The following is a 23,266-nucleotide window of genomic DNA, read 5'->3' as shown; positions in this document are numbered from 1 at the left end:
GATGCCGCCTGCAACTTGGGCTGAAACCAAGCCGGCGAACGAGCAGGCGTTATCGATGACGCCGTTGGACCCGCGGACGTTGGTGGAATGCGGAGCGGACGTGAAGAGCGTGACGTCGATCGAGTCGCGCGCGATGCCTGGCCAGGAAGCGAGTTTCGCCGCGGGCGCGGGCGTGAAGAAGCGGACGCGGTTGTTGAGCTTGAAGCGGCCGGGGGGATATACTCAGGCGGCATGGTAGCGTGGCGAGCGTGTCCAGCGGGAGCAAGAGCCATAATGGTGAGTCCGTCCTGGAGGTCTGGATTGGATGGTCGTTGACGGGATGTGTTCGCAGAGGAGCCGATGACGATTAACTCGAGTTACGTGCAGAGCCAGGTGTGTTGTGCTACATCACGCTCTGAAAGTACAATTGGACTAACATGGGCGGATTCCAGCTTGACGAGGCGCGCGCGTCGCTGCGGAGCAAGGAGGGCGAGGTCGCTGTGCTCGAGCACGAACGTGAGGCTATGCGGCGCGAGCTGGAAGAAGCGCGGGGCGAGATGAAGAGCATGCAGGAGGCGACTGAGGAGAAGCGCGAGGAACTCGGGTTATTAGAGATGGTTCATACCGCGCTGGCTATCCGGGAAGAGGTAAGCAGGTTCTGGGTCTCGGTGAGTTTGAACAATGCTGACTGACGTCGTGGTGGCAGCTCAACTTGAAGCAAGCGAAGGAAGCAGCCAACGTGCAAGACGAGCTCGTTGGCTTCCTGCAAGGCAGACTCGCAGAGGTGGAGCTTTCCGCGGAAGCTGAGAGGCTCGCGAAGCAGCAGTCGGACGACCGTGCGGCCGCGAGTGGGGCGGAGCGCGTCGCGCTCAGGGAGCACAGGGTCCGCGTCGAGGCGGAGATGAGCAAGAAGGAGAGGGAGCTCGGCGAGGTGCAGACGCGGAACAGCCAGATCCTCGCACGCGTCGCTGAGTTGGACGCGCACAAACGCGAGCGCGCCGCAAAGGTGGCGGAGCTGGAGGGGGCCCTGCGTGAGGCACGGGATGGCCGTACGCGCGCAGAGGACAGTCTGCATGAGGCCCTAGAGCGGGTGGCTGCCCTAGAGGAGGAGCGGGCGCAGTCGGCGGCGCATGAGGAGATGATGAAGCTCGTGGAGGAGGAGCGTCGGGAGCTCCTGGCGAGGCTCAACGCAGCGCAGGCGCAGGGACAGAACGGATTTGCGACGGCAGCAGCGCCGCCGCGGGCACCCAGGAGGCATGCCGCGCCGAGGCGGAGCTCGTGGGCATCGATATGGGTACGTCTCGTCGCCCCCCGCGATCGTCTGCGCCAGGCGCTCACGAGCCTGCTCGCTCGACAGACGAACCCGTACGTCGAGATCCTCGGCGTGGTGGCGGCGGTCCTGCGGACGCGCGCGCTGCTGTGGTAGGCCACCTGGACCTGCGCGAGCTGTTCAGCGTGACGTCGTGCGATGCGGGGGCGTTCGCGCACGGGTGCTTGCGCGCGATCGGGTCGCCGTCTCCTTCGTGATTGATCAGTAACTTATCCTATTTCCTTTCGACCTTGGACCTTCTGCATGTGCTTGATCTTTTGGTGTTCCTTTCTCGTTCTGCCACTGGTGGCAGCCGTCATGCTGAAGTGTAGGCTCTCAGGATGTACAAGTGATGTGTAGTCTCCGCAACCTGTATACAGTACTATGCCGCCCTTATCCGTCGCTCGTATGCAGTATGCTTTTATGACAACGGAGGGTTGTGCAGCACCGATCTCATGCCGGTTCCGAAGCGCATCATTTATAACAGAGGTACTGTCTAGATGCGGACGCCAGCTCGAACTGCCCAGGAGAATTGCTGGCGAGTGGATGCTTGGGAGACCATTAGGCAAGGTGTGTGATACAATAAATACTCCTCAGAATGTAGTTGACGTGGAGTGTTTGAACGTTGATGGCCCACATACGGTCGTCTCGGGGCTGCGCGACTACCACATGAATCACATACGTTTGACATTACGCATGTCCATACTGTCGAACATATACGGTACATGATCTACTAAGTTTGAATAATCGGTTGGCAAACAACGGCGATCGTACATATACACAGACAGACAAAACAAAGTGATACGATACTTGCGATTCAGAGTACATACGGACGTCGGATATCCGAGTTGACAACCCAGTCCTCGACGCGAAAAGCGGCCCCGTTCAACCTCAGCCATCGACGTTCTCAACTATCGAGCCCAACAACGGGGCGGTCGAGACAGACACGCTGCTGATGTCGCTCCTAATGCGCTTCTTAGGTCTGTCGTCCACAGAACTGTCCGCAGACCTCTTGACGGACTCCCTTGAATCCCAACTCTGTTGATCCATGGACGTCTTGAAGTAGGCGAAGTTGTCCCCGATCTTTTGATCGGCAGTCCACGGGCCTTCCTCGGGGCGCAGCACGTTCTCGAACGCCATCTTAATCTCCTCGTGGTCCTCAAGAACTGAGATCGCTGGGGTTTCTTGCACCGCTGGTTGTAGTCGAGATGTAGTCAGCCCCTTAGCCGGAATCGGAATGAGATCGAGCCCCGGGTCGAGTTCCTCCGAAACGACGGAGGGCGCCACGGAGGATGCGACGTACGAGTGCGACGTCGGCAGCTGAGGCTTCAGCCACTTGTAGTGTGACCCGTAGAGCATCGCGAGATCAGCCAAGAGCCGGTGCAGACCAGGCGTGGACCGGCCAGCAGATCCTCCGACGAGTTCGAACGGCACCGTGCCTGCTCGCATCGTCATCAGCTTCTCTTCTCCGCCAACAGAAGTACCATCGGATGTCGGAAATGATGCGTCGTAGACTAAGCTGACGTGCTCGTGCAACTGCTCCGTGTTTTTCGAATAATTCGTGACGTGGAATCGCAGACACATCCAATGGAGGACGTGAATGAACGACTCGAGATCGTGCCACACTGCGTGCGCGAAGTGTCCCGGGAATGCCAGCAAGACCGCGGAGATGAACTGCCATGTGCCCTACACAAAATCAGCGACATGTACCATCGTTGACACCCTCGCAGACTCACTGAACGGGTCTTCCGCACACTCTGCATTCCTAACTCATGCTTGTACTTGCACAAACCCCAGTCGACTAATATACCGATCCAACCCGCAATCTTGTCAACGCGGATAACACACAATAGCAGCAGATTACCGCTGCTTATGTCGCGGTGCAAGACACCGGCCTTCTCCCAGGCATCTTGATGTGCTGGAAGCACACATGAGCATCTGCCCAGAGCAAATATGAAGTGAACGATCGACGAACCTGTCAAACAGCAGTACGTGGCGCGTACTAACTCGCGAGAAGTCTCGTATTCTTTCAGCGGTTTACCGATCTCCAGCAAGATGATGCGATATTGGATGAGCTTGGGCGGCGAGCCTTCGAGGAAGGCTTGCGCACGAGTGGAACGACCTTCGCCGGTCGCACCGCAAACGTCGCCGGCAGCGATCGGGGTTGCTATGTACTGCACCCCGTGCTTATGCAACTCCAGGTAAACCTCTCCTTCCGGATGATAGGTCGGCTCGTCCACGCGCCAATACTCCTTGAAGAAGACCAGTCGATGTTTGGCGACGTCATACGCGATATATCCCCTCGTTCCTCCTCCGATGGGCGAGTCACTCATGAAGTACGGCTTCCCGACAAGGAACTTCCGCTCCGGCTTGCGTCCATTGTCCGACTGGGAAACTTCCCGCGGCGCTTTCTCGCCCTCCTTGAGCTCAGCTGCCGAGATTATGTCTTCGTCCGGAACGGAAACCTTGTAGATCGGCCAGCCTGGTGCTAACGTGGCCTTGAACTGGGTCCTGTGCCAGTCAGAGTCGAACCTCTCGTGGCTGCGCATCAGCTCAACCTCGTCCTCGGTCGCCCGCGTCACCGTCGGGTCGCCACCTCTCTGGATGACATCCATACAGGCGAACCGATAGAAGAAGTTCTGTAAGATGCGCGGCTGCTGCACAAAGTTGAACGGCTCCGAAACAACGAGCCCCGCGCGGTCCCAACAGAGTAACCATGCATGGTCACGGCAGGTGAATGCCGTGAACAGGCAGGACAGGAACTGTCTTCGCAGGATCTTGTAAACGTACTGACACATCTGCCCCATTGTCTGCTGACCGCTGGTGGTATCTTGACGGAGGAAAGGCGGTGCGGCTGTGTTGTTCGGTTCTGGAGTAGCAGGAGTAAACGTCGTCGACGCTGCTGAGGCGGTCTCAGCCGTCGCCCGACCTGATGATCCCGGCTCTGCCTCATCAGGCGTAGCTGCCGTGCGTGCTTCAGTCTTCTCGGCCCTACCAGTCTTCATCGCTGGCGGCACCACAAACGGAGAGTCGTTGGCGGCAGCCTTCGCTTCGATAAAGAGGCTTGCCCATAGCCACGATGTCCTAGCTTCCTTCTCTGCACAGTGCTTGATTCCCTGCTCCGACTTTCCTTTGAGCGCTGACGCCTCGATCGTATATGCGCGCTTCGCGTCGTCGTGTTCGGGATAGACAGTTACGTCAGGGTCCGTGTTCTCCTCAAAGTCGGGCTTGTCGGTAGGGTCAGGCCAGCGATGCGTGTTCTTCGCTACCAGCCTCGGGATACCGTCTCTGACGGGGACGTGGTCGAAGACCGAGTTTGCCACCTTGCACTGTCGGAAAGAAATCAGCCCACCAAGATTATACACCATCCGGTGAAAATACTGACCAACTCGTCATACATGGGCCACTCGTCACCCTCAAAGCAAACGGGGTCGAATGTGTCCACGACGACATCGGGGGGAATGTCCGCTCCGGGTACGAACGCCTGGATGAACGTCTGCAGGCTAACTTGTGCGATCTTGCGTTCCATCTCAAAGGCGTAACCCTTACGAATCTTGAGCATACACGCGAGCCACACCAGTCTCTGTCGCAGAGCTAGTAATATAAGCCAAGCTTGAGCTTGAGCGCTTGAGCGAAGCCACACCGAACCAGCCACCGATCGCGATCACGTGCGGTCCGTGTTGCGCGTCGGGCGCTACACTGACCGTGCGCACTGCGGTGTCACTGTGTCGCAGCCCACATAGTCGCGCTTCATTGAAGCTGCGCAGCTTCTTCATGTCCTCTCCTGGGATGGGGCCGGTGAACCTCTGCTCATTTTTTGTCTTTTCTCGCTGCGGCAATACAGCCCGTGAAGGTAGCTGCGATGATGCCCTCAGGCCGCCTCGCTGGACTGAGACTGACCCGATGTGTGCGGTGCCATGAAACAGGACGCCACAGACGCTTGCAGAGAGCATTCAGCACTCTGGCTCTCCGCAGGATTCCAACGTGGTGCGTAGCTGTGTCACTATTCTCGAGAACTCGTGGGCGCATGGTCATGATGCCGCACACGCACCTGCGGCACACAGAGTATATTTTCATTGGCAAACAACCACATGTGCATGAACGAGCACAGGAGCGCAGTATGCGATTTCATTCTGCTTTTATCAGCCATCCACTAGATCTTGGGTTGCTTCGCGAGTGCATGGTCTACAGCACACAGTTGGCTATATGCATTGTCCGTGGAGAGAAGGACAGACCGACCACTTCTCGGTGGTATGCACGCCATGACTAACCGGGGGTCTTGAACATGTCCAGTCAGCTCCACACGAATGCATAGGCGGTCGCGGGGAGCCTGAGTTCAGCTGTTGTCGCGAGTCGGGCGGAGAGGACCGCAGGATCCGATTCGGCGTCGCAACGGAGCGCAAGATGTGGCAGCGGCAAAACCGCGCTCACGCCTGTTGTCGCTGTCACTGAGGCGCCGTCCGGTCAGCGTGGTATCCACCGCGATCGCGATGGGGATGCTGCCTGCAACTTGGGCTGAAACGCGAGGCGGACGTGACGTCGGGCGCAATGTCTGGCCAGGAAGCGGGCCCCGCGGCGGGTGCGGGTGTGAAGAAGCGGACGCGGGCGTTGAACTTGAATCGGCCGGGGGTATACTCAGGCGGCAGGGCAGCGTGGCGAGTGGGAGCAAGAACCATAATGGTGAGTTCGTCCTGGTGGTCTGGGTCGGATGGTCGTTGATGTGATGTGTTTGCAGAGGAGCCGATGACGATTAACCCGAGTTACGTGCAGAGCCAGGTTCGTGGAACTGTTGTGCTGATGGAGGCAAGCTAACATGTACGGTCCCTAGCTTGACGAGGCGCGCGCGTCGCTGCGGAACAAAGAGGGGGAGGTCGCGGTGCTTGAGCACGAGCGGGAGGCTATGCGACGCGAGCTGGAAGAAGCACGGAACGAGATGAGGAGCCTTCAGGAGGCGATTGAGGAGAAGCGCGAGGAGCTCGGGTCATTCGAGGAAGTTCATACCGCGCTGGCTATTCGGGAGGAGGTAAGCGCGTCCTAGGTCTGGGCGAGTTCGAACAATGCTGACTGACGTCGTGGTGGCAGCTCGGCAAGCGAAGGAAGCTGCCAACGTGCAGGACGAACTCGTCGGATTCTTGGAAGGCAGACTCGCGGAACTGGAATTCGCGTCCGAGGCCGAGAGGCGGACGAAGCAGCAGTCGGATGAGCGTGCAGTCGCCAGTGAGGCAGAGTGCGCCTCGCTCACGGAGCACAAGGCCCGCGTCGAGGCGGAGATGAGCAGGAAGGAGAGGGAGCTCGGCGAGGTGCAGACGCGGAACAGCCAGATCCTCGCACGCGTCGCCGAATTGGACGCGCAGAAACGCGAGCGCGACGCAAAGGTGGCGGAGCTGGAGGGCGCCCTGCGTGAGGCACGGGATGGCCGTACGTGCGCAGAGGACAGTCTGCATGAGGCCCTAGAGCGGGTGGCTGCCCTAGAGGAGGAGCGGGGGCAGTCGGCGGCGCATGAGGAGACGATGAAGCTCGTGGAGAAGGAGCGTCGGGAGCTCCTGGCGAGGCTCAATGCAGCGCAGGCGCAGAGACAGAACGGGTCTGCGACGGCAGCAGCGCCGCCGCGGGTACCCAGGAGGCATGCCGCGCCGAGGCGGAACTCGTGGGCATCGATATGGGTACGTCTCGTCGCCCCCCGCGATCGTCTGCGCAAGGCGCTCACGGGCCTGCTCGCTCGACAGACGAACCCGAGATCCTCGGCGTGGTGGCGGCGGTGCTGGGGACGCGCGCGCTGCTGTGGTGGGTCGGCCACCTGGACCTGCGCGAGCTGTTCAGCGTGACGTCGTGCGATGCGGGGGCGTTCGCGCACGGGTGCTTGCGCGCGATTGGGTCGCCGTCTCCTTCGTGATTGGTCAGTAACTTATCCTATTTGCTCTTCGACCTTCTGCATGTGCTTGATCTGTTGGTATTCCTTTCTCGTTCTGCCACGGGTGGCAGCCGTCATGCTGAAGTGTAGGCTCTCAGGATGTACAGAGTGATGTGGTCTCCGCAACTTCAATGTATACCTAGTACTATGCAGCTCTTGTACCGTCCCTCGTATGCAGTATGCTTCTATGATCGCCGGGGATTGTGATGCGCCGATCTCAAGCCGCGTCGAGGCGCGTCTGCTTCAGCAAAGGTCCTGTCTGCGAGCGGACGTCGTAAGACTCAGGAAAGCGTGAGTGATACCTGCCAGTATTTGATGTAGAGCTCGAGGGTTCGAGGCCTAGCGGTCCCTGCAGTGCATCTCGGAGCTGCTGCGACTATCACAGTACACATGAACCACATACATTTGACATTACGAACGTGCATGCTGCCGAACGTACACGGTGCCTAGTCAACTAACAAAATGACAATCCTACGTATACACAGACAGACAAAACCAACTGACACGATACTTATGAGTACATACGGACGTCGGATATCCGAGCTGACAACCCAATCCTCGACGCGAAAAGCGGCCCCGTTCAACCTCAGCCATCGACATTCTCAACTATCGAGCCCAACAACGGAGTGGTCGACACAGACACGCTGCTGTCACTCCTTACACGCTTGTCGGGTCTGTCATCCACAGAATTGTCCGCGGACCTCTTGACAGACTCCCTTGACACCCTGCTCTGTTGACACATGGCCGTGTTGAAGTGGGCGAAGTTGTCCCCGACCTTGGTATCTGGAGTCCACTGTCGATCGTTACTCGCCGCTGGCGCGAATGCCTTCTTAATCTGCATGTGATCCTTGAGAACAGAGTTCTTCGGTACTTCTTCAACCACCGCTTGTAGCAGAGGCCCGGTCAACTCTTCAGCCGGAACTGGAATGAGATTGAGGCCTGGGTCGAGTTCCTCCGAATCGACGGAGGGCGGCACGGAGAGTGCAACGTCCGGTTGCGACGTCCGAGTCGGCAGCTGAGGCGTCAGCCACTTGTAGTGCAACTTGTAAAGCTCCGCGAGTTCAGTCAAGAGCCGATGCAGACCAGGCGTTGACAGGCCAGCAGATCCTCCGACGAGCTCGAACGGAATCTTTCCTGTTTGCATGATATCGAGCTTCGTGTCGCCCCCACGGAAGATACCGTCAGTGAGCGATGAGTACGATGCGTCGTAGATGATGCTGACGCGCTGGCGCAATCTTTCCATGTTGTCCGAATAGTTTGTTTGATGGAATCGCGCACACATCCAATGAAGGACGTGAATGAAGGACTCGAGATCGTGCCACACTGCGTGCGTAAAGTGTCCCGGGAATGCCAGCAAGACAGCGGAGATGAACTGCCATGTGCCCTACACAAAATCAGCAAAATGTACAGTCGTTAACGCCCTCGCAGAGACTCACTGAACGGGTCTTCAACACACTCCGTATTACTAACTCATCCTTGTACTTGCACAAACCCCAGTCGACCAATATACCGATCCATCCAACAACCTTGCCTTTGTGGATAACACAGAGTAGCAGCAGATTCTCGCTGCTTATGTCACGGTGCAAGACTTCGGCGTTTTCCCAGGCTTGTTGATGCGCTGACAGAACAGATGAGCATCTGCCCAGACCAGATATGAAGTCAGTGATCGACGAACCTGTCAAACAGCAGTACATAGCGGCCGCTAACTCGCGAGAAGTCCTGTATTCTTTGAGCGGTTTACCGATCTCTTCCAAGAAGATGCGATACTGGATGAGCTTGGGCGGCGAGTCTTCGAGGAAGTCTTGCGCGCGAGTAGAGCGAGCTTCGCCGGTCGCATCGCGAACGTCGCCCGCGGCGACTGGGGTCGCTATGTACTTCACCTTATGTTTATGCAACCGCAGGTAAACATCCCCTTCCGGATGATAGGTCGGCTCGTCCACGCGCCAATACTCCTTGAAGAAGACCAGTCGATGTTCGGCGACGTCATACGCGATATATCCCCTGGTTCCTCCTCCAGTGGGCGAGCTACTCATGAAGTACGGCTTCCCGACGAGGAACTTCCGCTCAGGCTTGCGTTCATTGTCCGGCCGGGAAACGTCCCGCTGCGCTTTCTCGCCCGCCTCAAGCTCATCTGCCGAGATCATGTGTTTTTCAGGAACGGAGACCTCGTAGATCGGCCAGCCCGGTGCCAACGAGGCCTTAAACTGGGCCTCATGCCAGTCAGAGTCGAACTTGTTGTGGCTGCGCATCAGCTCAACGTCCTCCTCGGTCGCCCGCGTCACCGTCGGGTCGAAGCCTCTCTGCATGTCGGTCATACAGGCAAACCGATAGAAGAAGTTGTGGAAGAGGCGTGGCTGCTGCACGAAGTTGAACGGCTTCGAAACAACCAGCCCCGCGCGGTCCCAGTAGAGTAGCCACGCATAGTCACGACAGGTAAATACCGTGAACAGGCAGGACAGGAACTGCCTTCGCAGGATCTTCGAGACTTGCTGACACATCTGGCCCATTGTCTGCCTGGCGCCCTCATTGTCCAGACACAGGAAAGACGGCGCGGCGGTGCTGCTCGCCCCCGGAGCAGCGGGGCCCGGGGTAGAAGCCGACGATGCTGCTGGGACAGACTCAGAGACAGTCGCCGACGGGGTAGAAACCTTCGCCCGGCCTGATCGTCCCGACCCTGCTTCGTCAGGCGTAGCTCCCGTACGTGCTCCGGTCTTCCCGGCCCTACCCCTCTTCATGGCTGCCGGCACCTCGAACGGAGAGTCGGTTGTGTGAACCTTCGCTTCGATACAAAGGCTTGCCCACAACCACGACGTCCTAGCCTCCTTCTCTCGACAGTGTTTGGTTCTGTTCGCCGACTTCCCCCTGAGTGCTGACGCCTCGATCGTATATGCGCGCTTCGCGTCGTCGTGTTCGGGATAGACGGTCACGTCAGGCTTCGTGTTCTCCTCAAAGTCGCCCTTGTCCGTAGGATCGGGCCAGACGCTCGTGTTCTTCGCTACCAGCCTCGGGACACCGGCTTTGATGGGGACGTGGTCGAAGACCGAGTTCGCCACCTTGCACTGCCAACAACAATCAGTCCGCCATGATCCTACGCCATCCGCTGAAAACACTGACCAGCTCGTCGTACATGGGTTCCTCTTTACCCTTAAATTGAACGGGGTCGAAGTCCTCCACGACAGCATCGGGGGGAAGGTCCGCTCCGGGCACGAACGTCTGCATAAACGTCTCCAGGCTAACCTGTACAATCCTGCGCTCCATCTCGAAGGCGTTATCACGACGAATCTTGGGCATAAACTCGGTGCCCCCAATTGGATGTAAGGAGTTGGGGCGTGCGGTGGATGATTTGTGGGCAACAGGCGTGGATCCCGACACGTCAGCCAAGTGCGACGCGTTGGTCGGGTCGTTTGGCGGAGTCACAGATCTTGTGTCTACTGGCGCCCCTCCGCCTTCGACACCGGTCCCTGGAGCGGCTGGTCGTGCAACGAGAGATACTTCTGGGGCGTCCGAGACGACGAAAGGTGGAGGCTCGAATGCGGAGCCGTCAAGATGCGGGGCTTGGTTTGATGTATCACTGACACGCGATGCTGCGTCTGGATCGTTCTCGTCGTCTTCTTCTTGTTCGCCTACGATGCCTTCGCTGCCGCTGGCGTAGTCTGACTCCTCGGGGATGTCGCCGGGAGAGCTGTAGCCTGCGTCCGAGAAATACGGGGTCGAGGGGATGAGTGTAGCGGTGCGGATCCCGGGGAGGGTGATCGCGAGCCGGCGTCACTAGACTCGTAGTCAGAGATCGCGAGCGGGGACATTCTGCCAGTGCGCGGACGTACCGAGTTTGACGGCGAGACGGGGATATTTAAGCAGGGTACTGGTGGCCCACGCGGTGCTCTGCGGGGTTTGAACTGTCAGCTGCGAGGCAACGCAGCAAATTACCAAATATAGGCGTGTGCTTGTTCCCAATTCGTGGAACAATGGAACAATGCAGGACCCACAAGGCGGCGAGCCACGCGCAAGCCACATCGAACCAACCACCGATCACGATCACGTGCTGCCATTGTGGCGCAGGCACTGTGGACCTCCGAAGCGCTCAGCGCTCAGCACTCAGTCTACGGCCTGCGATCGGAGTCTTCATGACCTCTTCTGGGATGGAGCCGGTGAACCTCTGCTCATCTTTTGCCCTGTCTCGCTGCGGCAACACAGCCTGTGAAGGTAGCTGCGATGATGCCCTCAGGTTCGCTGGACTGAGACTGACCCGATGAGTGCGGTGCCATGAAATAGGCCCACACTACCGACGCATTCAGCACTCTGGCTTTCCGCAGGATTCCAATGTGGTGCGTAGCTATGTCACTATCCTCAAGAACTCGTGGGCGCATGATCATGATGCCGCACATGCACCTGCGCACAGACTCTATGTTCATCGCCAAACAAGTAAGTACATGTGCATGAACGAGCACCGGAGCGCAGTGCGCGATTCCATTCTGCTTTTGTCAGCCATCCACTAGATCTTGGGTTGCTTCGCGAGCGCATGGTCTACAGCACACAGAGTTGGCCATGTGCATTGACCGGTAACTTACCATGGAGAGGACCGATCGACCACTTCTCGGTGCAGTATACACGCCATGACTAACCAGGGGTCTTCAACATGTCCAGTGAGCTCCACACGAACACACAGGCGGTCACGAAGGGGCCGAGTTGTAGCGAGTCGTGCGGAGAGGACCGCAGGATCTGATTCGGCGTCGCGAGGCAGCGGCGAAACCGCGCTCGCGCCAGTTGTCGCTGTCGCTGGGGCGCCAGCGTGGCTTATATCGCAAACGCGACGGGGATGCCGCCTGCAACTTGGGCTGAAACCAAGCCGGCGAACGAGCAGGCGTTATCGATGACGCCGTTGGACCCGCGGACGTTGACGTTGGTGGAATGCGGAGCGGACGTGAAGAGCGTGACGTCGATCGAGTCGCGCGCGATGCCTGGCCAGGAAGCGAGTTTCGCCGCGGGCGCGGGCGTGAAGAAGCGGACGCGGTTGTTGAGCTTGAAGCGGCCGGGGGGATATACTCAGGCGGCATGGTAGCGTGGCGAGCGTGTCCAGCGGGAGCAAGAGCCATAATGGTGAGTCCGTCCTGGAGGTCTGGATTGGATGGTCGTTGACGGGATGTGTTCGCAGAGGAGCCGATGACGATTAACTCGAGTTACGTGCAGAGCCAGGTGTGTTGTGCTACATCACGCTCTGAAAGTACAATTGGACTAACATGGGCGGATTCCAGCTTGACGAGGCGCGCGCGTCGCTGCGGAGCAAGGAGGGCGAGGTCGCTGTGCTCGAGCACGAACGTGAGGCTATGCGGCGCGAGCTGGAAGAAGCGCGGGGCGAGATGAAGAGCATGCAGGAGGCGACTGAGGAGAAGCGCGAGGAACTCGGGTTATTAGAGATGGTTCATACCGCGCTGGCTATCCGGGAAGAGGTAAGCAGGTTCTGGGTCTCGGTGAGTTTGAACAATGCTGACTGACGTCGTGGTGGCAGCTCAACTTGAAGCAAGCGAAGGAAGCAGCCAACGTGCAAGACGAGCTCGTTGGCTTCCTGCAAGGCAGACTCGCAGAGGTGGAGCTTTCCGCGGAAGCTGAGAGGCTCGCGAAGCAGCAGTCGGACGACCGTGCGGCCGCGAGTGGGGCGGAGCGCGTCGCGCTCAGGGAGCACAGGGTCCGCGTCGAGGCGGAGATGAGCAAGAAGGAGAGGGAGCTCGGCGAGGTGCAGACGCGGAACAGCCAGATCCTCGCACGCGTCGCTGAGTTGGACGCGCACAAACGCGAGCGCGCCGCAAAGGTGGCGGAGCTGGAGGGGGCCCTGCGTGAGGCACGGGATGGCCGTACGCGCGCAGAGGACAGTCTGCATGAGGCCCTAGAGCGGGTGGCTGCCCTAGAGGAGGAGCGGGCGCAGTCGGCGGCGCATGAGGAGATGATGAAGCTCGTGGAGGAGGAGCGTCGGGAGCTCCTGGCGAGGCTCAACGCAGCGCAGGCGCAGGGACAGAACGGATTTGCGACGGCAGCAGCGCCGCCGCGGGCACCCAGGAGGCATGCCGCGCCGAGGCGGAGCTCGTGGGCATCGATATGGGTACGTCTCGTCGCCCCCCGCGATCGTCTGCGCCAGGCGCTCACGAGCCTGCTCGCTCGACAGACGAACCGGTACGTCGAGATCCTCGGCGTGGTGGCGGCGGTGCTGGGGACGCGCGCGCTGCTGTGGTGGGTAGGCCACCTGGACCTGCGCGAGCTGTTCAGCGTGACGTCGTGCGATGCGGGGGCGTTCGCGCACGGGTGCTTGCGCGCGATCGGGTCGCCGTCTGCTTCGTGATTGATCAGTAACTTATCCTATTTGCTTTCGACCTTCGACCTTCTGCATGTGCTTGATCTTTTGGTATTCCTTTCTCGTTCTGCCACGGGTGGCAGCCGTCATGCCGAAGTGTAGGCTCTCAGGATGTACAAAGTGATGTAGTCTCCGCAGCCTGTATACAGTACCATGCAGCGCTTGTTCGTCCCTCGTATGCAGTATGCTTTTATGGTTGCGAAGGGTTGTGAGGCATCTGTCTCATGCCGATCCCGAGGCGCATCTGTTTCAGCAGAGGTACCGGTACGTCTACACGCGCACGCCAGCTACAACTACCCAGGAGAACTCGTTGGTGAGTGGATACTCTCTTGAAAGACCATGAGGCAAGGCGTGGTATACAATAAGTTCCGATAATCGGTTGGGCAACAATGGCAATCCTGCGTACACAGACAGACAAAAACAACTGATACGATACTTACGAGTACATACGGACGTCGGATATCCGAGTTGACGTCCCAGTCCCGTTCGACCTCATCCATTGACGTTCTCCACTATCGGGCCCAACAACGGAGTGGTCGACACAGACACGCTGCTGGTGTCGCTCCTGATGCGCTTGTCGGCTCTGTCGTCCACAGAATGGTCCGCAGACCTCTTGAAGGACTCCCTCGACACTCTGCTCTGTTGATCCATGTGCGTTTTGAAGTGAGCGAAGTTATCCCCGACCTTTTCGTCCAAAATCCATGGGTCTTGGTCGGGGTGCAACACGTTCTCGAACGCAAGCATGATCTCTGTGTGGTCCTCGAGAAGAGCGAGCGCCGGCGTTTCCTGCACCACTGTTCGCACCCGAGATTTAGCCAGCCTCCTCTCCGGAATGGGAACAACCGCAAGCTGTTTTCCCGATAGTGCGCGCGTCTTCGACTCATTGGAGGACGCCAGAGAGGGCGCGACGTCCCGACGTACAGTAGGCAGCTCAGACTTGAGCGACTCATAGTGTGCCTTGTAGAGCACCGCGAGGTCAGTCAGTAGACGGCTCAGACCAGGGGCTGTGTGGCCGGCAGATCCATCGACGAGTTGGAACGGTACCGTTCCTGTTTGCAAGATGGTCATCTTCATGTCGCCCCCACGGAAGATACCCGTCTTCGAAGAATACGATGCGTCGTAGATCCCGCTGACGCGCTGGCGTAATCTTTCCATGTCGTCCGAATAGTTCGTCAGGTGAAATCGCGCGCACATCCAATGAAGGACGTGTATGAACGATTCGAGATCGTGCCACACCGCGTGGGCGAAGTGTCCCGGGTATACCAGCAAGACCGCTGAGATAAACCGCCATGTGCCCTACACAAAGTCAGCGAAATGTACAGCCGTTAAGGCCCTTGTGAAACTCACTGAACGGGGTTTCAGCACACTCGGCTTTCCTAACTCATTCGCGTACTTGCACAAACCCCAGTCAACCAATATGCCGATCCATGTGATGTCGCCGTCTTTGGTCACGACACAGCATAGCAGCAGATTGCCGCTGCTTATGTCGCGGTGCAGGATATGGGCTTTTCCCCAGGCTTCTTGATGTGCTGAAAATACAGATGAGCATGCAGAGAGCTGATTTAAAACGATCGGTCAACGAACCCGTCAAACAGCAGTACATGGCGACTACTAGATCGTAAGAGGTCTCATACTCTTTCAGCGGTTTACCAATCTCCAGCAAAATGATGCGATATTGGATGAGCTTGGGCGGCGAGCCTTCGAGGAAGGCTTGCGCACGAGTGGAACGAGCTTCGCCGGTCGCACCGCAAACGTCGCCGGCAGCGATCGGGGTTGCTATGTACTGCACCCCGTGCTTATGCAACTCCAGGTAAACCTCTCCTTCCGGATGATAGGTCGGCTCGTCCACGCGCCAATACTCCTTGAAGAAGACCAGTCGATGTTCGGCGACGTCATACGCGATATATCCCCTGGTTCCTCCTCCGATGGGCGAGTCACTCATGAAGTACGGCTTCCCGACCAGGAACTTCCGCTCGGGCTTGCGTCCGTTGTCCGACTGGGAAACATCCCGCCGCGCTTTCTCGCCCTCCTTGAGCTCAGCTGCCGAGATTATGTCTTCGTCCGGAACGGAAACCTTGTAGATAGGCCAGCCTGGTGCTAACGTGGCCTTGAACTGGGTCTTGTGCCAGTCAGAGTCGAACCTGTCGTGGCTGCGCATCAGCTCAACCTCGTCCTCGGTTGCCCGAGTGACCGTCGGATCGCCGCCTCTCTGGATGACATCCATACAGGCGAACCGATAGAAAAAGTTCTGTAAGAGGCGCGGCTGCTGCACAAAGTTGAACGGCTCCGAGACAATGAGCCCCGCCCGGTCCCAGTAGAGTAGCCATGCATGGTCACGGCAGGTGAAGACCGTGACCAGACAGGATAGGAACTGTCTTCGCAGGATCTTGTAAACGTACTGAAACATCTGCCCCATTGTCTGCCGACCGCTGGTGGTGTCTTGACGGAGGAAAGGCGGTGCGGCTGTGTTGCTTGGTCCCGGAGTAGCAGGAGTAAACGTCGTCGACGCTGCTGAGGCGGTCCCAGCCGTCGCCCGACCTGATGATCCAGACTCTGTCTTATCAGGCGTAGCTGTCGTGCGTGCTTCAGTCTTCTCGGCTCTATCACTCTTCATGGCCGGCGGCACCACAAACGGAGAGTCATCGGTATCAGCCTTCGCTTCGATACAAAGGCTTGCCCATAGCCACGAAGTCCTAGCCTCCTTCTCTGCACAGTGCTTGATTCTCTGCTCCGACTTTCCTTTGAGCGCTGACGCCTCGATCGTATATGCGCGCTTCGCGTCGTCGTGTTCGGGATAGACAGTTACGTCAGGGTTCGTGTTCTCCTCAAAGTCGGGCTTGTCGGTAGGGTCAGGCCAGCGATGCGTGTTCTTCGCTACCAGCCTCGGGATACCGTCTCTGACGGGGACGTGGTCGAAGACCGAGTTTGCCACCTTGCACTGTCGGAAAGAAATCAGCCCACCAAGATTATACACCATCCGGTGAAAATACTGACCAACTCGTCATACATGGGCCACTCGTCACCCTCAAAGCAAACGGGGTCGAATGTGTCCACGATGACATCGGGGAGAAGGTCCACTCCGGGCACGAACGCCTGGATGAACGTCCCCAGGCTGACTTGTGCGATCTTGCGCTCCATCTCGAGCCACACTGGCAATTAGTAGTCTCCGTAACAGAGTCAATATTATAAGCCCAGCTACACCACACCACACCAGCGGTTACTGGTTGCCCGTCACCAATCGCGATCAAGTCAAGTAGTTGCTTGCTGAAGAGATTCTGAGTTCATATCAGTATGGCCGCAGCGACTCGGAGCCGCTGGCAGTCCGACAGAGGAATGTGCATGGACGTACCAAGTGCCAAGACAGTCAATAGATACTTTGTTGACTGCGCGTGCCGGAGTGGCTTGCGCTGCAGGGTGTCGCGCTTGTTATGACTTTTAGATGCCGGCGGAGCCTGCCAGCGAGAGCTCTGAGCAACGTAAGTAAACAGTTGAAGAACACGAACTACGCGTCCGTAGTATGATTGACCGGTCACGTGGCCGTGCAGCTCAGGGCGCCTACTGCTGAATTTATCTCGTTCTCGTTCTCAAGTACTCATCGTAGCGGCGCAAGCGCCGATCCCCGACTCCTGCATGGCACACAGCTACTCAGCCTGCCACAGCAGCACCATAGTATATTATTTGTGTATTGTAATATTGTACCATCGGAATGGTATGGAGACTCAATTGGAAGCCCTCACGCCCGCGGCGGCTTCGCCGCCCGGGCGTCTCGGGCTTCCACGAGTCTGAGCTAAGTACACGGTGAACTTACTTACCATAATACATAAGCACTACAGTGCATGCGAGGGCTCCCAACGTAATAGAGGCCCTCTTGCCTTTGGGAGGAGTTATTTGGTGGTCAAAGATCCAGACGTCCAGACGCAGCCAGATGCGCGGTCGGATCCAACTGCCTCGAGCTGCCTCGTAAGACACTCGAGCATTGCTGCGATACCGCTTATGGGAATTGTAAGTCACGTGTTTCTCACGGAGGGAGCGGCATCGCCGGCTGCGAACGACTTATGGTCGACAAAGCCCTCCTCTCCCTCCGGTCGGAGTCGGGGATGGCCAGTCTTGCTCGACCGTGACTCCAGCAGCTCGAGAGACTGCCTTCCGCACCAAGCCCAATACGACTCCAGCAACATTTTCATGGAGTCAGCGGACTGCCGGGTTTTTGACATCCCTCCGAACACGGAAAAAGCACGGCTGGTACAACGTATGCTTCAAGATCAAGCAGCATTCACTGTCGGTGGGCACGGGAGAAGACTTTGGGCCTTTGATCGTTGTCGTGAATGGCTATCACACTGCCAACGTGTGAGACGAGAGCATTCAGTGATTTCCGGATCTTACGCGTATGGTGTTGTGTCAGTCATGTACGTTTGGGAACATGGGCAGGTGCGTCGAATGATGCGCGACACGTTTGGTTGTCCTACACACCAATGGCCATACAGGGACCACATTCAAGTCATAGAGTCTAGACTGAGAGACCATGGCCCACAGATGTACTCGGCGGCTTGTTTCTCGGGAAACACCGCCACCAGTGTCCGACTTTCAGGGGATGAATGTCTATCGTCACATAGATTCGAGTATATTGAAGGCGATCGAGGGCGACGAAACAAAATGAGGAGAGCCATAGGAAGACGATGACGCTGGTGAATGTCAGTCTTCAACTCGGTGATATCTACGCTCATTCTCACATCAGGGATATCTGGTATTTCCTGCGTATGCTCGACGTCACACTGCCGTCATAAGGCGTCCTGAGGCGTTTGCACGTTCAAAACCTCATTCTGCGGCCGCAAGAGTCGTGCGCGCGAGCGTCTTGACTGGGACCGCCCTACGAAGTAAGCAACGCTGGCCTGCGTGCTTTCATCGCAGGCTGTGGTTCAGCAGGCGGCGTATCATTCTCACAGTGAGGTTGTCAGCCCAGAACCAGGAAAAGCCGAATGCAGCACGCGATAGAAGAGCTCGAGCGGTGGTTGGCGAACGCGCACAGGGCACACCAGGCAGCTTCCGCGTAGGCATGGATGTTCATCGCCCCGATAGTCTTCCTCGTGGCAAGACATGCCGACATCGAACACCCGCACACTAACCTCAATCAAGAGTCGAGAACCGGCTTCACGGAGTTTGTATCTGCCCTCTCGCGTGTCGTCTTAGCACGGTCCCATCAGTCTAGACTTGACGTAGACCATCTAACACCACAACATACTGGCGTATTGTATCGTTGGCTAGTGCCCGTCTCTGGCGTAGGTGGCGGAATGAACACATGTCCAAGTTCATCCTCGACACAGACGAATTGGCCCTCTCAAACATTCAATTGCAACTGAAGATGACCTCCGCACAAAGTTCCTGACGACGTCACGTAGGGTCTTCGGTGCGGAGAGGCCTGCTACCTTACCACTGCTCCGACGTCCTCGCATGGTACGGACGAATCGTATCAAACTTTTGGTTACAATGACGACTTCGATATGTTTGTGATTTCGACTCGCCGCGCATACTGAACGTTCTCCAAGGCATAGAAAATGAGATCGCGGGCCCTATGAGAGACGACGCGGAGCCCAGGAAGGCTGGCATTGGACATGACGGATGACTGAGACTGGATGGTAATACACGAAGATAGCGTAATGCCGCGTGTACACGGCCTGCCTACATCGGTCAATCGTAGTCGTTGGACGTGTGCGATCAGGAGCTCACATGATGGCAGCTGGTGCGTCTCTCAAACCCCTAGCTCAATGATGCTGCGTGAGTCAGTGGTTTATCGACGTTTATCAGTCGCTCTGCATGCTCATACTCGGATAAAGAAGTCGCGTTGGTTGTCTCTTTGAACAGGCTCTAGGTGAGGTTCTGCCCTGTATTGCCCTCGAAGCGAGATAACTTGTCTGAAGGGACCTTTGCGGACGCCACCGAAGAGGATGACAAGCCCGAACTTCAATGTTGAGATAGTGAGATAGACAAGGCCGTGAAGGTTACAACGGAGCGTAACCTGGTCATCATACACACGATCTTTCATTCGAGAAGTACGCGTATCCGACGATATATACAAAGGTGACCGGTATCAATCAGAGAGTATAGACCTGGGATAGGCTCGGCACCCATACGTTATACTGCTGTCATACCAGTGGCAATCATACGAAACGGAGAATACAAGCCCGTCAAGAACACGCACGCGAACAGTCCGAAATGAAGGCGTCGTATATGATCCACACTGACTTACTAGCCTTCAATAATCTCTGCGATTGAGCCCATTTGAGACGCGGATGACGTGGGCATCGCATTTGTGTCGCTTCTGCCGTGCTTTCGAGGTTTGTCTTCTACGGAGGTCTCCTCCTCCGAAATACGTCTGGAGGCCTCCCTTGACTTCTTCTTTTGCTGCTCCAGGTAACTGTTCTCGTATGCAAACTGATCCTCGGTCTTCTCGTCAATAATCCATGCGGCCATGTCGCTCAGCCCTTCCTCGAACGCCATCAAGATGTTTGTGTGAGTTCTGAGGACGGCCTTTGCGGGCTCCTCTTCTGTCGTGGCACCTTTGGGGTGCCAGATCGATGTCGCGATCCGAGTTGGCAAGGGAATCTGACGACGCCTTGATTGAGGTGCTTTGGCCGTCTGCGACTTGGCGGAGGCGGAGGCGGAGGCGGGGAGCTTTGGCTTGAACCACCTGTAGTGTTCCTTGTACAGAGCAGCAAGCTTAAGCAAGAGCGTGTGGAGGCCGGGCGATCGCTCTCCTGCAGAGCCCCCGACAAGCGCGAACGGTACACGCCCCTCTTGCATGAGTTTCATCTTCTCGAATCCGCCCGTTGAAATCCCACGCACTGCCCCTTCACTTGATTCGTAGATGCTGGAGACGAGTCGTCGCAGCCTTACGGGATTCTCTGAGTAATCCGTATTTTGGAACCGCAAGCACATCCAATGTAGAACGTGGATGAACGACTCCAGGTCGTGCCACACTTCATGTGGGAAGGTTCCTGGATAGACCAGCAACACAGCAGATATGAACTGCCATGTACCCTGCGCAAATATCAGACCCATGTTTAGAATGCACCGCGATCAACACGTACGGAGCGAGACTTTCTAACGATAGGCTGTTCCATCTCTTCGAGATACTTGCATAACCCCCAATCGACCAGCAATGCCTTGCATTTGAGTTCGTTATTCTCCATGTACCAGTATATAAGCAGGTTCTCGGCACTGATGTCCCGGTGCAAGATGCCAGCTAGAAGCCACGCGTCTTCGTGCGCTGCAACACCACAATTAGTTCGTCGTGGAACGACACCATTGAAGATGCCCGACGAACCTTGCAAACAGTAATACAGAATCTCGACCAGGTGGAGCGAATCTTCGTAGTCTCTGAGGGGTTGACCGATCTCCCGCAAGAAAAGACGGTATTGAACGAGCTTTGGGCCCGGTTTTGCAATAAACTCCTGCGAGCGCGTCTGATGCGTACTGCCGCCCTCGTGACGCACATCGCCAGCTGCGATCGGCGTCGCTATGTACCTCACGCCTTTGCTATGCAGGCGTAGATATACAGCCCCCTCCGGATGCGACGTCAGCGTGTCTACACGCCAATACTCCTTGCAGAATACAAGCCGCTGTTCGGCGACATCATAGGCAATGTGACATCGCGTCGCCCGCCCAGTGACCGAACTGTTCATGAAATACGGTGCGCCAACAAGGAACTCGCGCACGCGTCCACTTGCCGATTTGGACGCGTCCTTCGCCGCCTTTTTTCCGTCCTCGAGCTCAGCCGCCGATACCATGTCCTCCTCCGGGACGGAGATCTTGTAAATCGGCCAATCTGGCCTCATCGTGGCCGTGAACTCGACCTTGAGCCAGTCAGTGGCAGAGTCGAATTTATCGTAACTGCGCATGGGCTTGGCTTCCGTCTCGGTCGCCCGTTTCACAGTCGGGTCGCAACCTCGGCGCACGTCGTCCATACAAGCGAATCGATAGAGGAACGAGTGCATGAGGTGCGGTTGCTGAACGAAATTGAACGGCTCGGACACGACGAGTCCTGCGCGATCCCAGCGGAGCAGCCACGCGAGGTCGCGGCAAGTGAATATCGTGAAGAAAAAGACAAGGAATTGTCTTCGCAGAATCTTGGACACGTAATGGGCCATTTGTCCCATCGTTTGCGCACCGTCCTTCGTGTTCAGTCGCAAAAAGGGCGGCGAGGTATACTGGGCGGAGCTAGCGGTCGCAGAGGCCTGCATCAACGAAGGCGCCAATGACGGCGTAGAGGGTGTTTGAGGCGCCGTGGACGGCCCTGCGGTGGCTGAGGCCGACATAGATGGGGCTTGGCTCGTCTGACTGGTCGATGAGACCAGTGTATCGGGATTGGTCGCGGGCTGCGCTGCCGTCTTGCGACCAGACCTTTTCTTCTTTGCCTCTGTCTTCTTCTCACTCTTCGTCTCCTTCATCGAGTCTGGGATGACGAACGGAGAATGTCCATCATCGGCCTTCGCCTCGATGCACAGAGTCGCCCACAGCCAGGCCGTCCTGGCCCTGTTCTTGCGAAGTGCCTTCTCCTCTGGCCCTTCGTCATTCGCGGTAGTGGTCGACTTGATAGCAAACGCTCGTTGCGCGTCGTCGTGCGAAGGATAGAACATCACGTCCGGTCGCATATTCTCCTCGAAGTCATACTCGTCTGTAGGGTCAGACCACCTGTGCGTGTCCTTTGCCACAAGCCTCTGGGATTCGGCTTGGACGGGTACGTGGCTGAAGACCGAGTTCGCGACCTTACACTGGGTGCGATAATCGGTGAGGACAGCGCGTAGTCACTTGGACAGAAAGGGCACTCACCAATTCGCCATACATAGCCTGCTCCTGACGCTGGAATTTAGCGGGGTCGAACGCCTCCACGGTGAGGTCCGGTGGAGGGTCTGGCCCAGGGACGAACTCCCGCATGAATACGTCAAGACTAACTTGCGCCGTCTTGTCTTCCATATCGGCAGCGTAGTCGCCGCGCAGTGATTCCAGATGCTCGCGCCCTTGGATAGACCCGACGGAGTTCGGCTGCGAGTTCGATGGCTTCTTAGCAACTGGCGTAGTCTTGAACTCAAACTTGAACGACTGCGACTGCTTGTCTGGCGTCACGGGTCCAGGACTCCCCTCTAACACTCGCTGGCCTACGGCCTGATGCTCAGGGCTGGGTGGCGGTGTACCAACAAAAGAACCCGGGATAGGGAAAGTGCAGAAGCGAGGTACAGATTCCCTATCGTCAAAGTCTGGAAGTGGACTAGATGGTTCGCTTGTGCCGGCGTACTCCGTTGGTTCGGGCCAACCACCAGGCGAATCAGCGGCAGTGTCGAAGTGGTCAACGTCTGGTGAGGGCGGGCTCAGAGAGCGAAAATATCCAGATGCCGGTGTCGGAGAGGGTGGCTGGGAGCCAGACCCACTAGAATTGTTGTCAACTTCAGGCATGATGTCGGACGGTGGCGTTCGAACGACAAGACGTACCAAGTTCAGGATCGAAGGGAGCAGACTTATATGAGAACGGCGCGAAACCCGCGCCGAGTTCTCCCCGTGGACTACTTCCTTGTATGGGTGTCCGCTTGTTCTCTTTTGGTGCAACAATGCAACCCGGAATGATCGAACAATGGCACGGATATGTACGCTTCTACACGAGGCAGCCACATTTCAGCCACAGTCACTCCACCGCCACCACGTCTTCACGTCACGTGGACACTTGGAAGCGCTG

At 57.3% G+C, this 23,266-nt stretch overlaps 4 protein-coding genes across 4 annotated transcripts; all 4 read right to left on the bottom strand.

Annotated features, from left to right (window-relative positions):
* Nucleotides 1-2,179: 2,179 nt before the first annotated feature.
* B0H18DRAFT_1206879 (uncharacterized protein) lies at nt 2,180-4,892 on the bottom strand (the record flags this gene model as incomplete). Its single annotated transcript, XM_048036189.1, has 4 exons — nt 4,674-4,892; nt 3,264-4,617; nt 3,025-3,206; nt 2,180-2,974 (listed from the first exon to the last, which is right to left on the bottom strand). Exons 1-4 carry the CDS (start codon nt 4,848-4,850, stop codon nt 2,180-2,182), a joined length of 2,508 nt encoding a protein of 835 aa, XP_047899994.1. The 5' UTR covers nt 4,851-4,892.
* Nucleotides 4,893-7,578: 2,686 nt separating this feature from the next.
* B0H18DRAFT_327917 (uncharacterized protein) lies at nt 7,579-10,628 on the bottom strand. Its single transcript, XM_048037603.1, has 4 exons — nt 10,314-10,628; nt 8,875-10,258; nt 8,636-8,817; nt 7,579-8,583 (listed from the first exon to the last, which is right to left on the bottom strand). Exons 1-4 carry the CDS (start codon nt 10,488-10,490, stop codon nt 7,786-7,788), a joined length of 2,541 nt encoding a protein of 846 aa, XP_047899993.1. The 5' UTR covers nt 10,491-10,628; the 3' UTR covers nt 7,579-7,785.
* Nucleotides 10,629-14,721: 4,093 nt separating this feature from the next.
* On the bottom strand, nt 14,722-16,578 carry B0H18DRAFT_1165261 (uncharacterized protein; the record flags this gene model as incomplete). Its single annotated transcript, XM_048035844.1, has 5 exons — nt 16,537-16,578; nt 15,611-16,480; nt 15,127-15,538; nt 14,890-15,071; nt 14,722-14,838 (listed from the first exon to the last, which is right to left on the bottom strand). Coding segments are annotated over exons 1-5 (1,596 nt in total), but the record flags the coding sequence as incomplete, so codon positions are not given.
* Nucleotides 16,579-19,714: 3,136 nt separating this feature from the next.
* On the bottom strand, nt 19,715-22,989 carry B0H18DRAFT_1165258 (uncharacterized protein; the record flags this gene model as incomplete). The annotated part of the gene is made up of 4 exons (XM_048035843.1): nt 19,715-20,577; nt 20,628-20,806; nt 20,864-22,310; nt 22,369-22,989. The coding sequence occupies 4 exons, from the start codon at nt 22,987-22,989 to the stop codon at nt 19,786-19,788; spliced, it is 3,039 nt and encodes a 1,012-aa protein (XP_047899991.1). The 3' UTR covers nt 19,715-19,785.
* Between the last annotated feature and the right edge of the window lie 277 nt (nt 22,990-23,266).

This window comes from Fomitopsis serialis, assembly GCF_022376445.1.
Source record: "Fomitopsis serialis strain Sig1Antser10 chromosome Unknown B0H18scaffold_3, whole genome shotgun sequence".
Classification (NCBI taxonomy): Eukaryota; Fungi; Basidiomycota; class Agaricomycetes; order Polyporales; family Fomitopsidaceae; genus Fomitopsis; species Fomitopsis serialis.
This window is presented reverse-complemented; position numbering and strand designations above follow the sequence as displayed.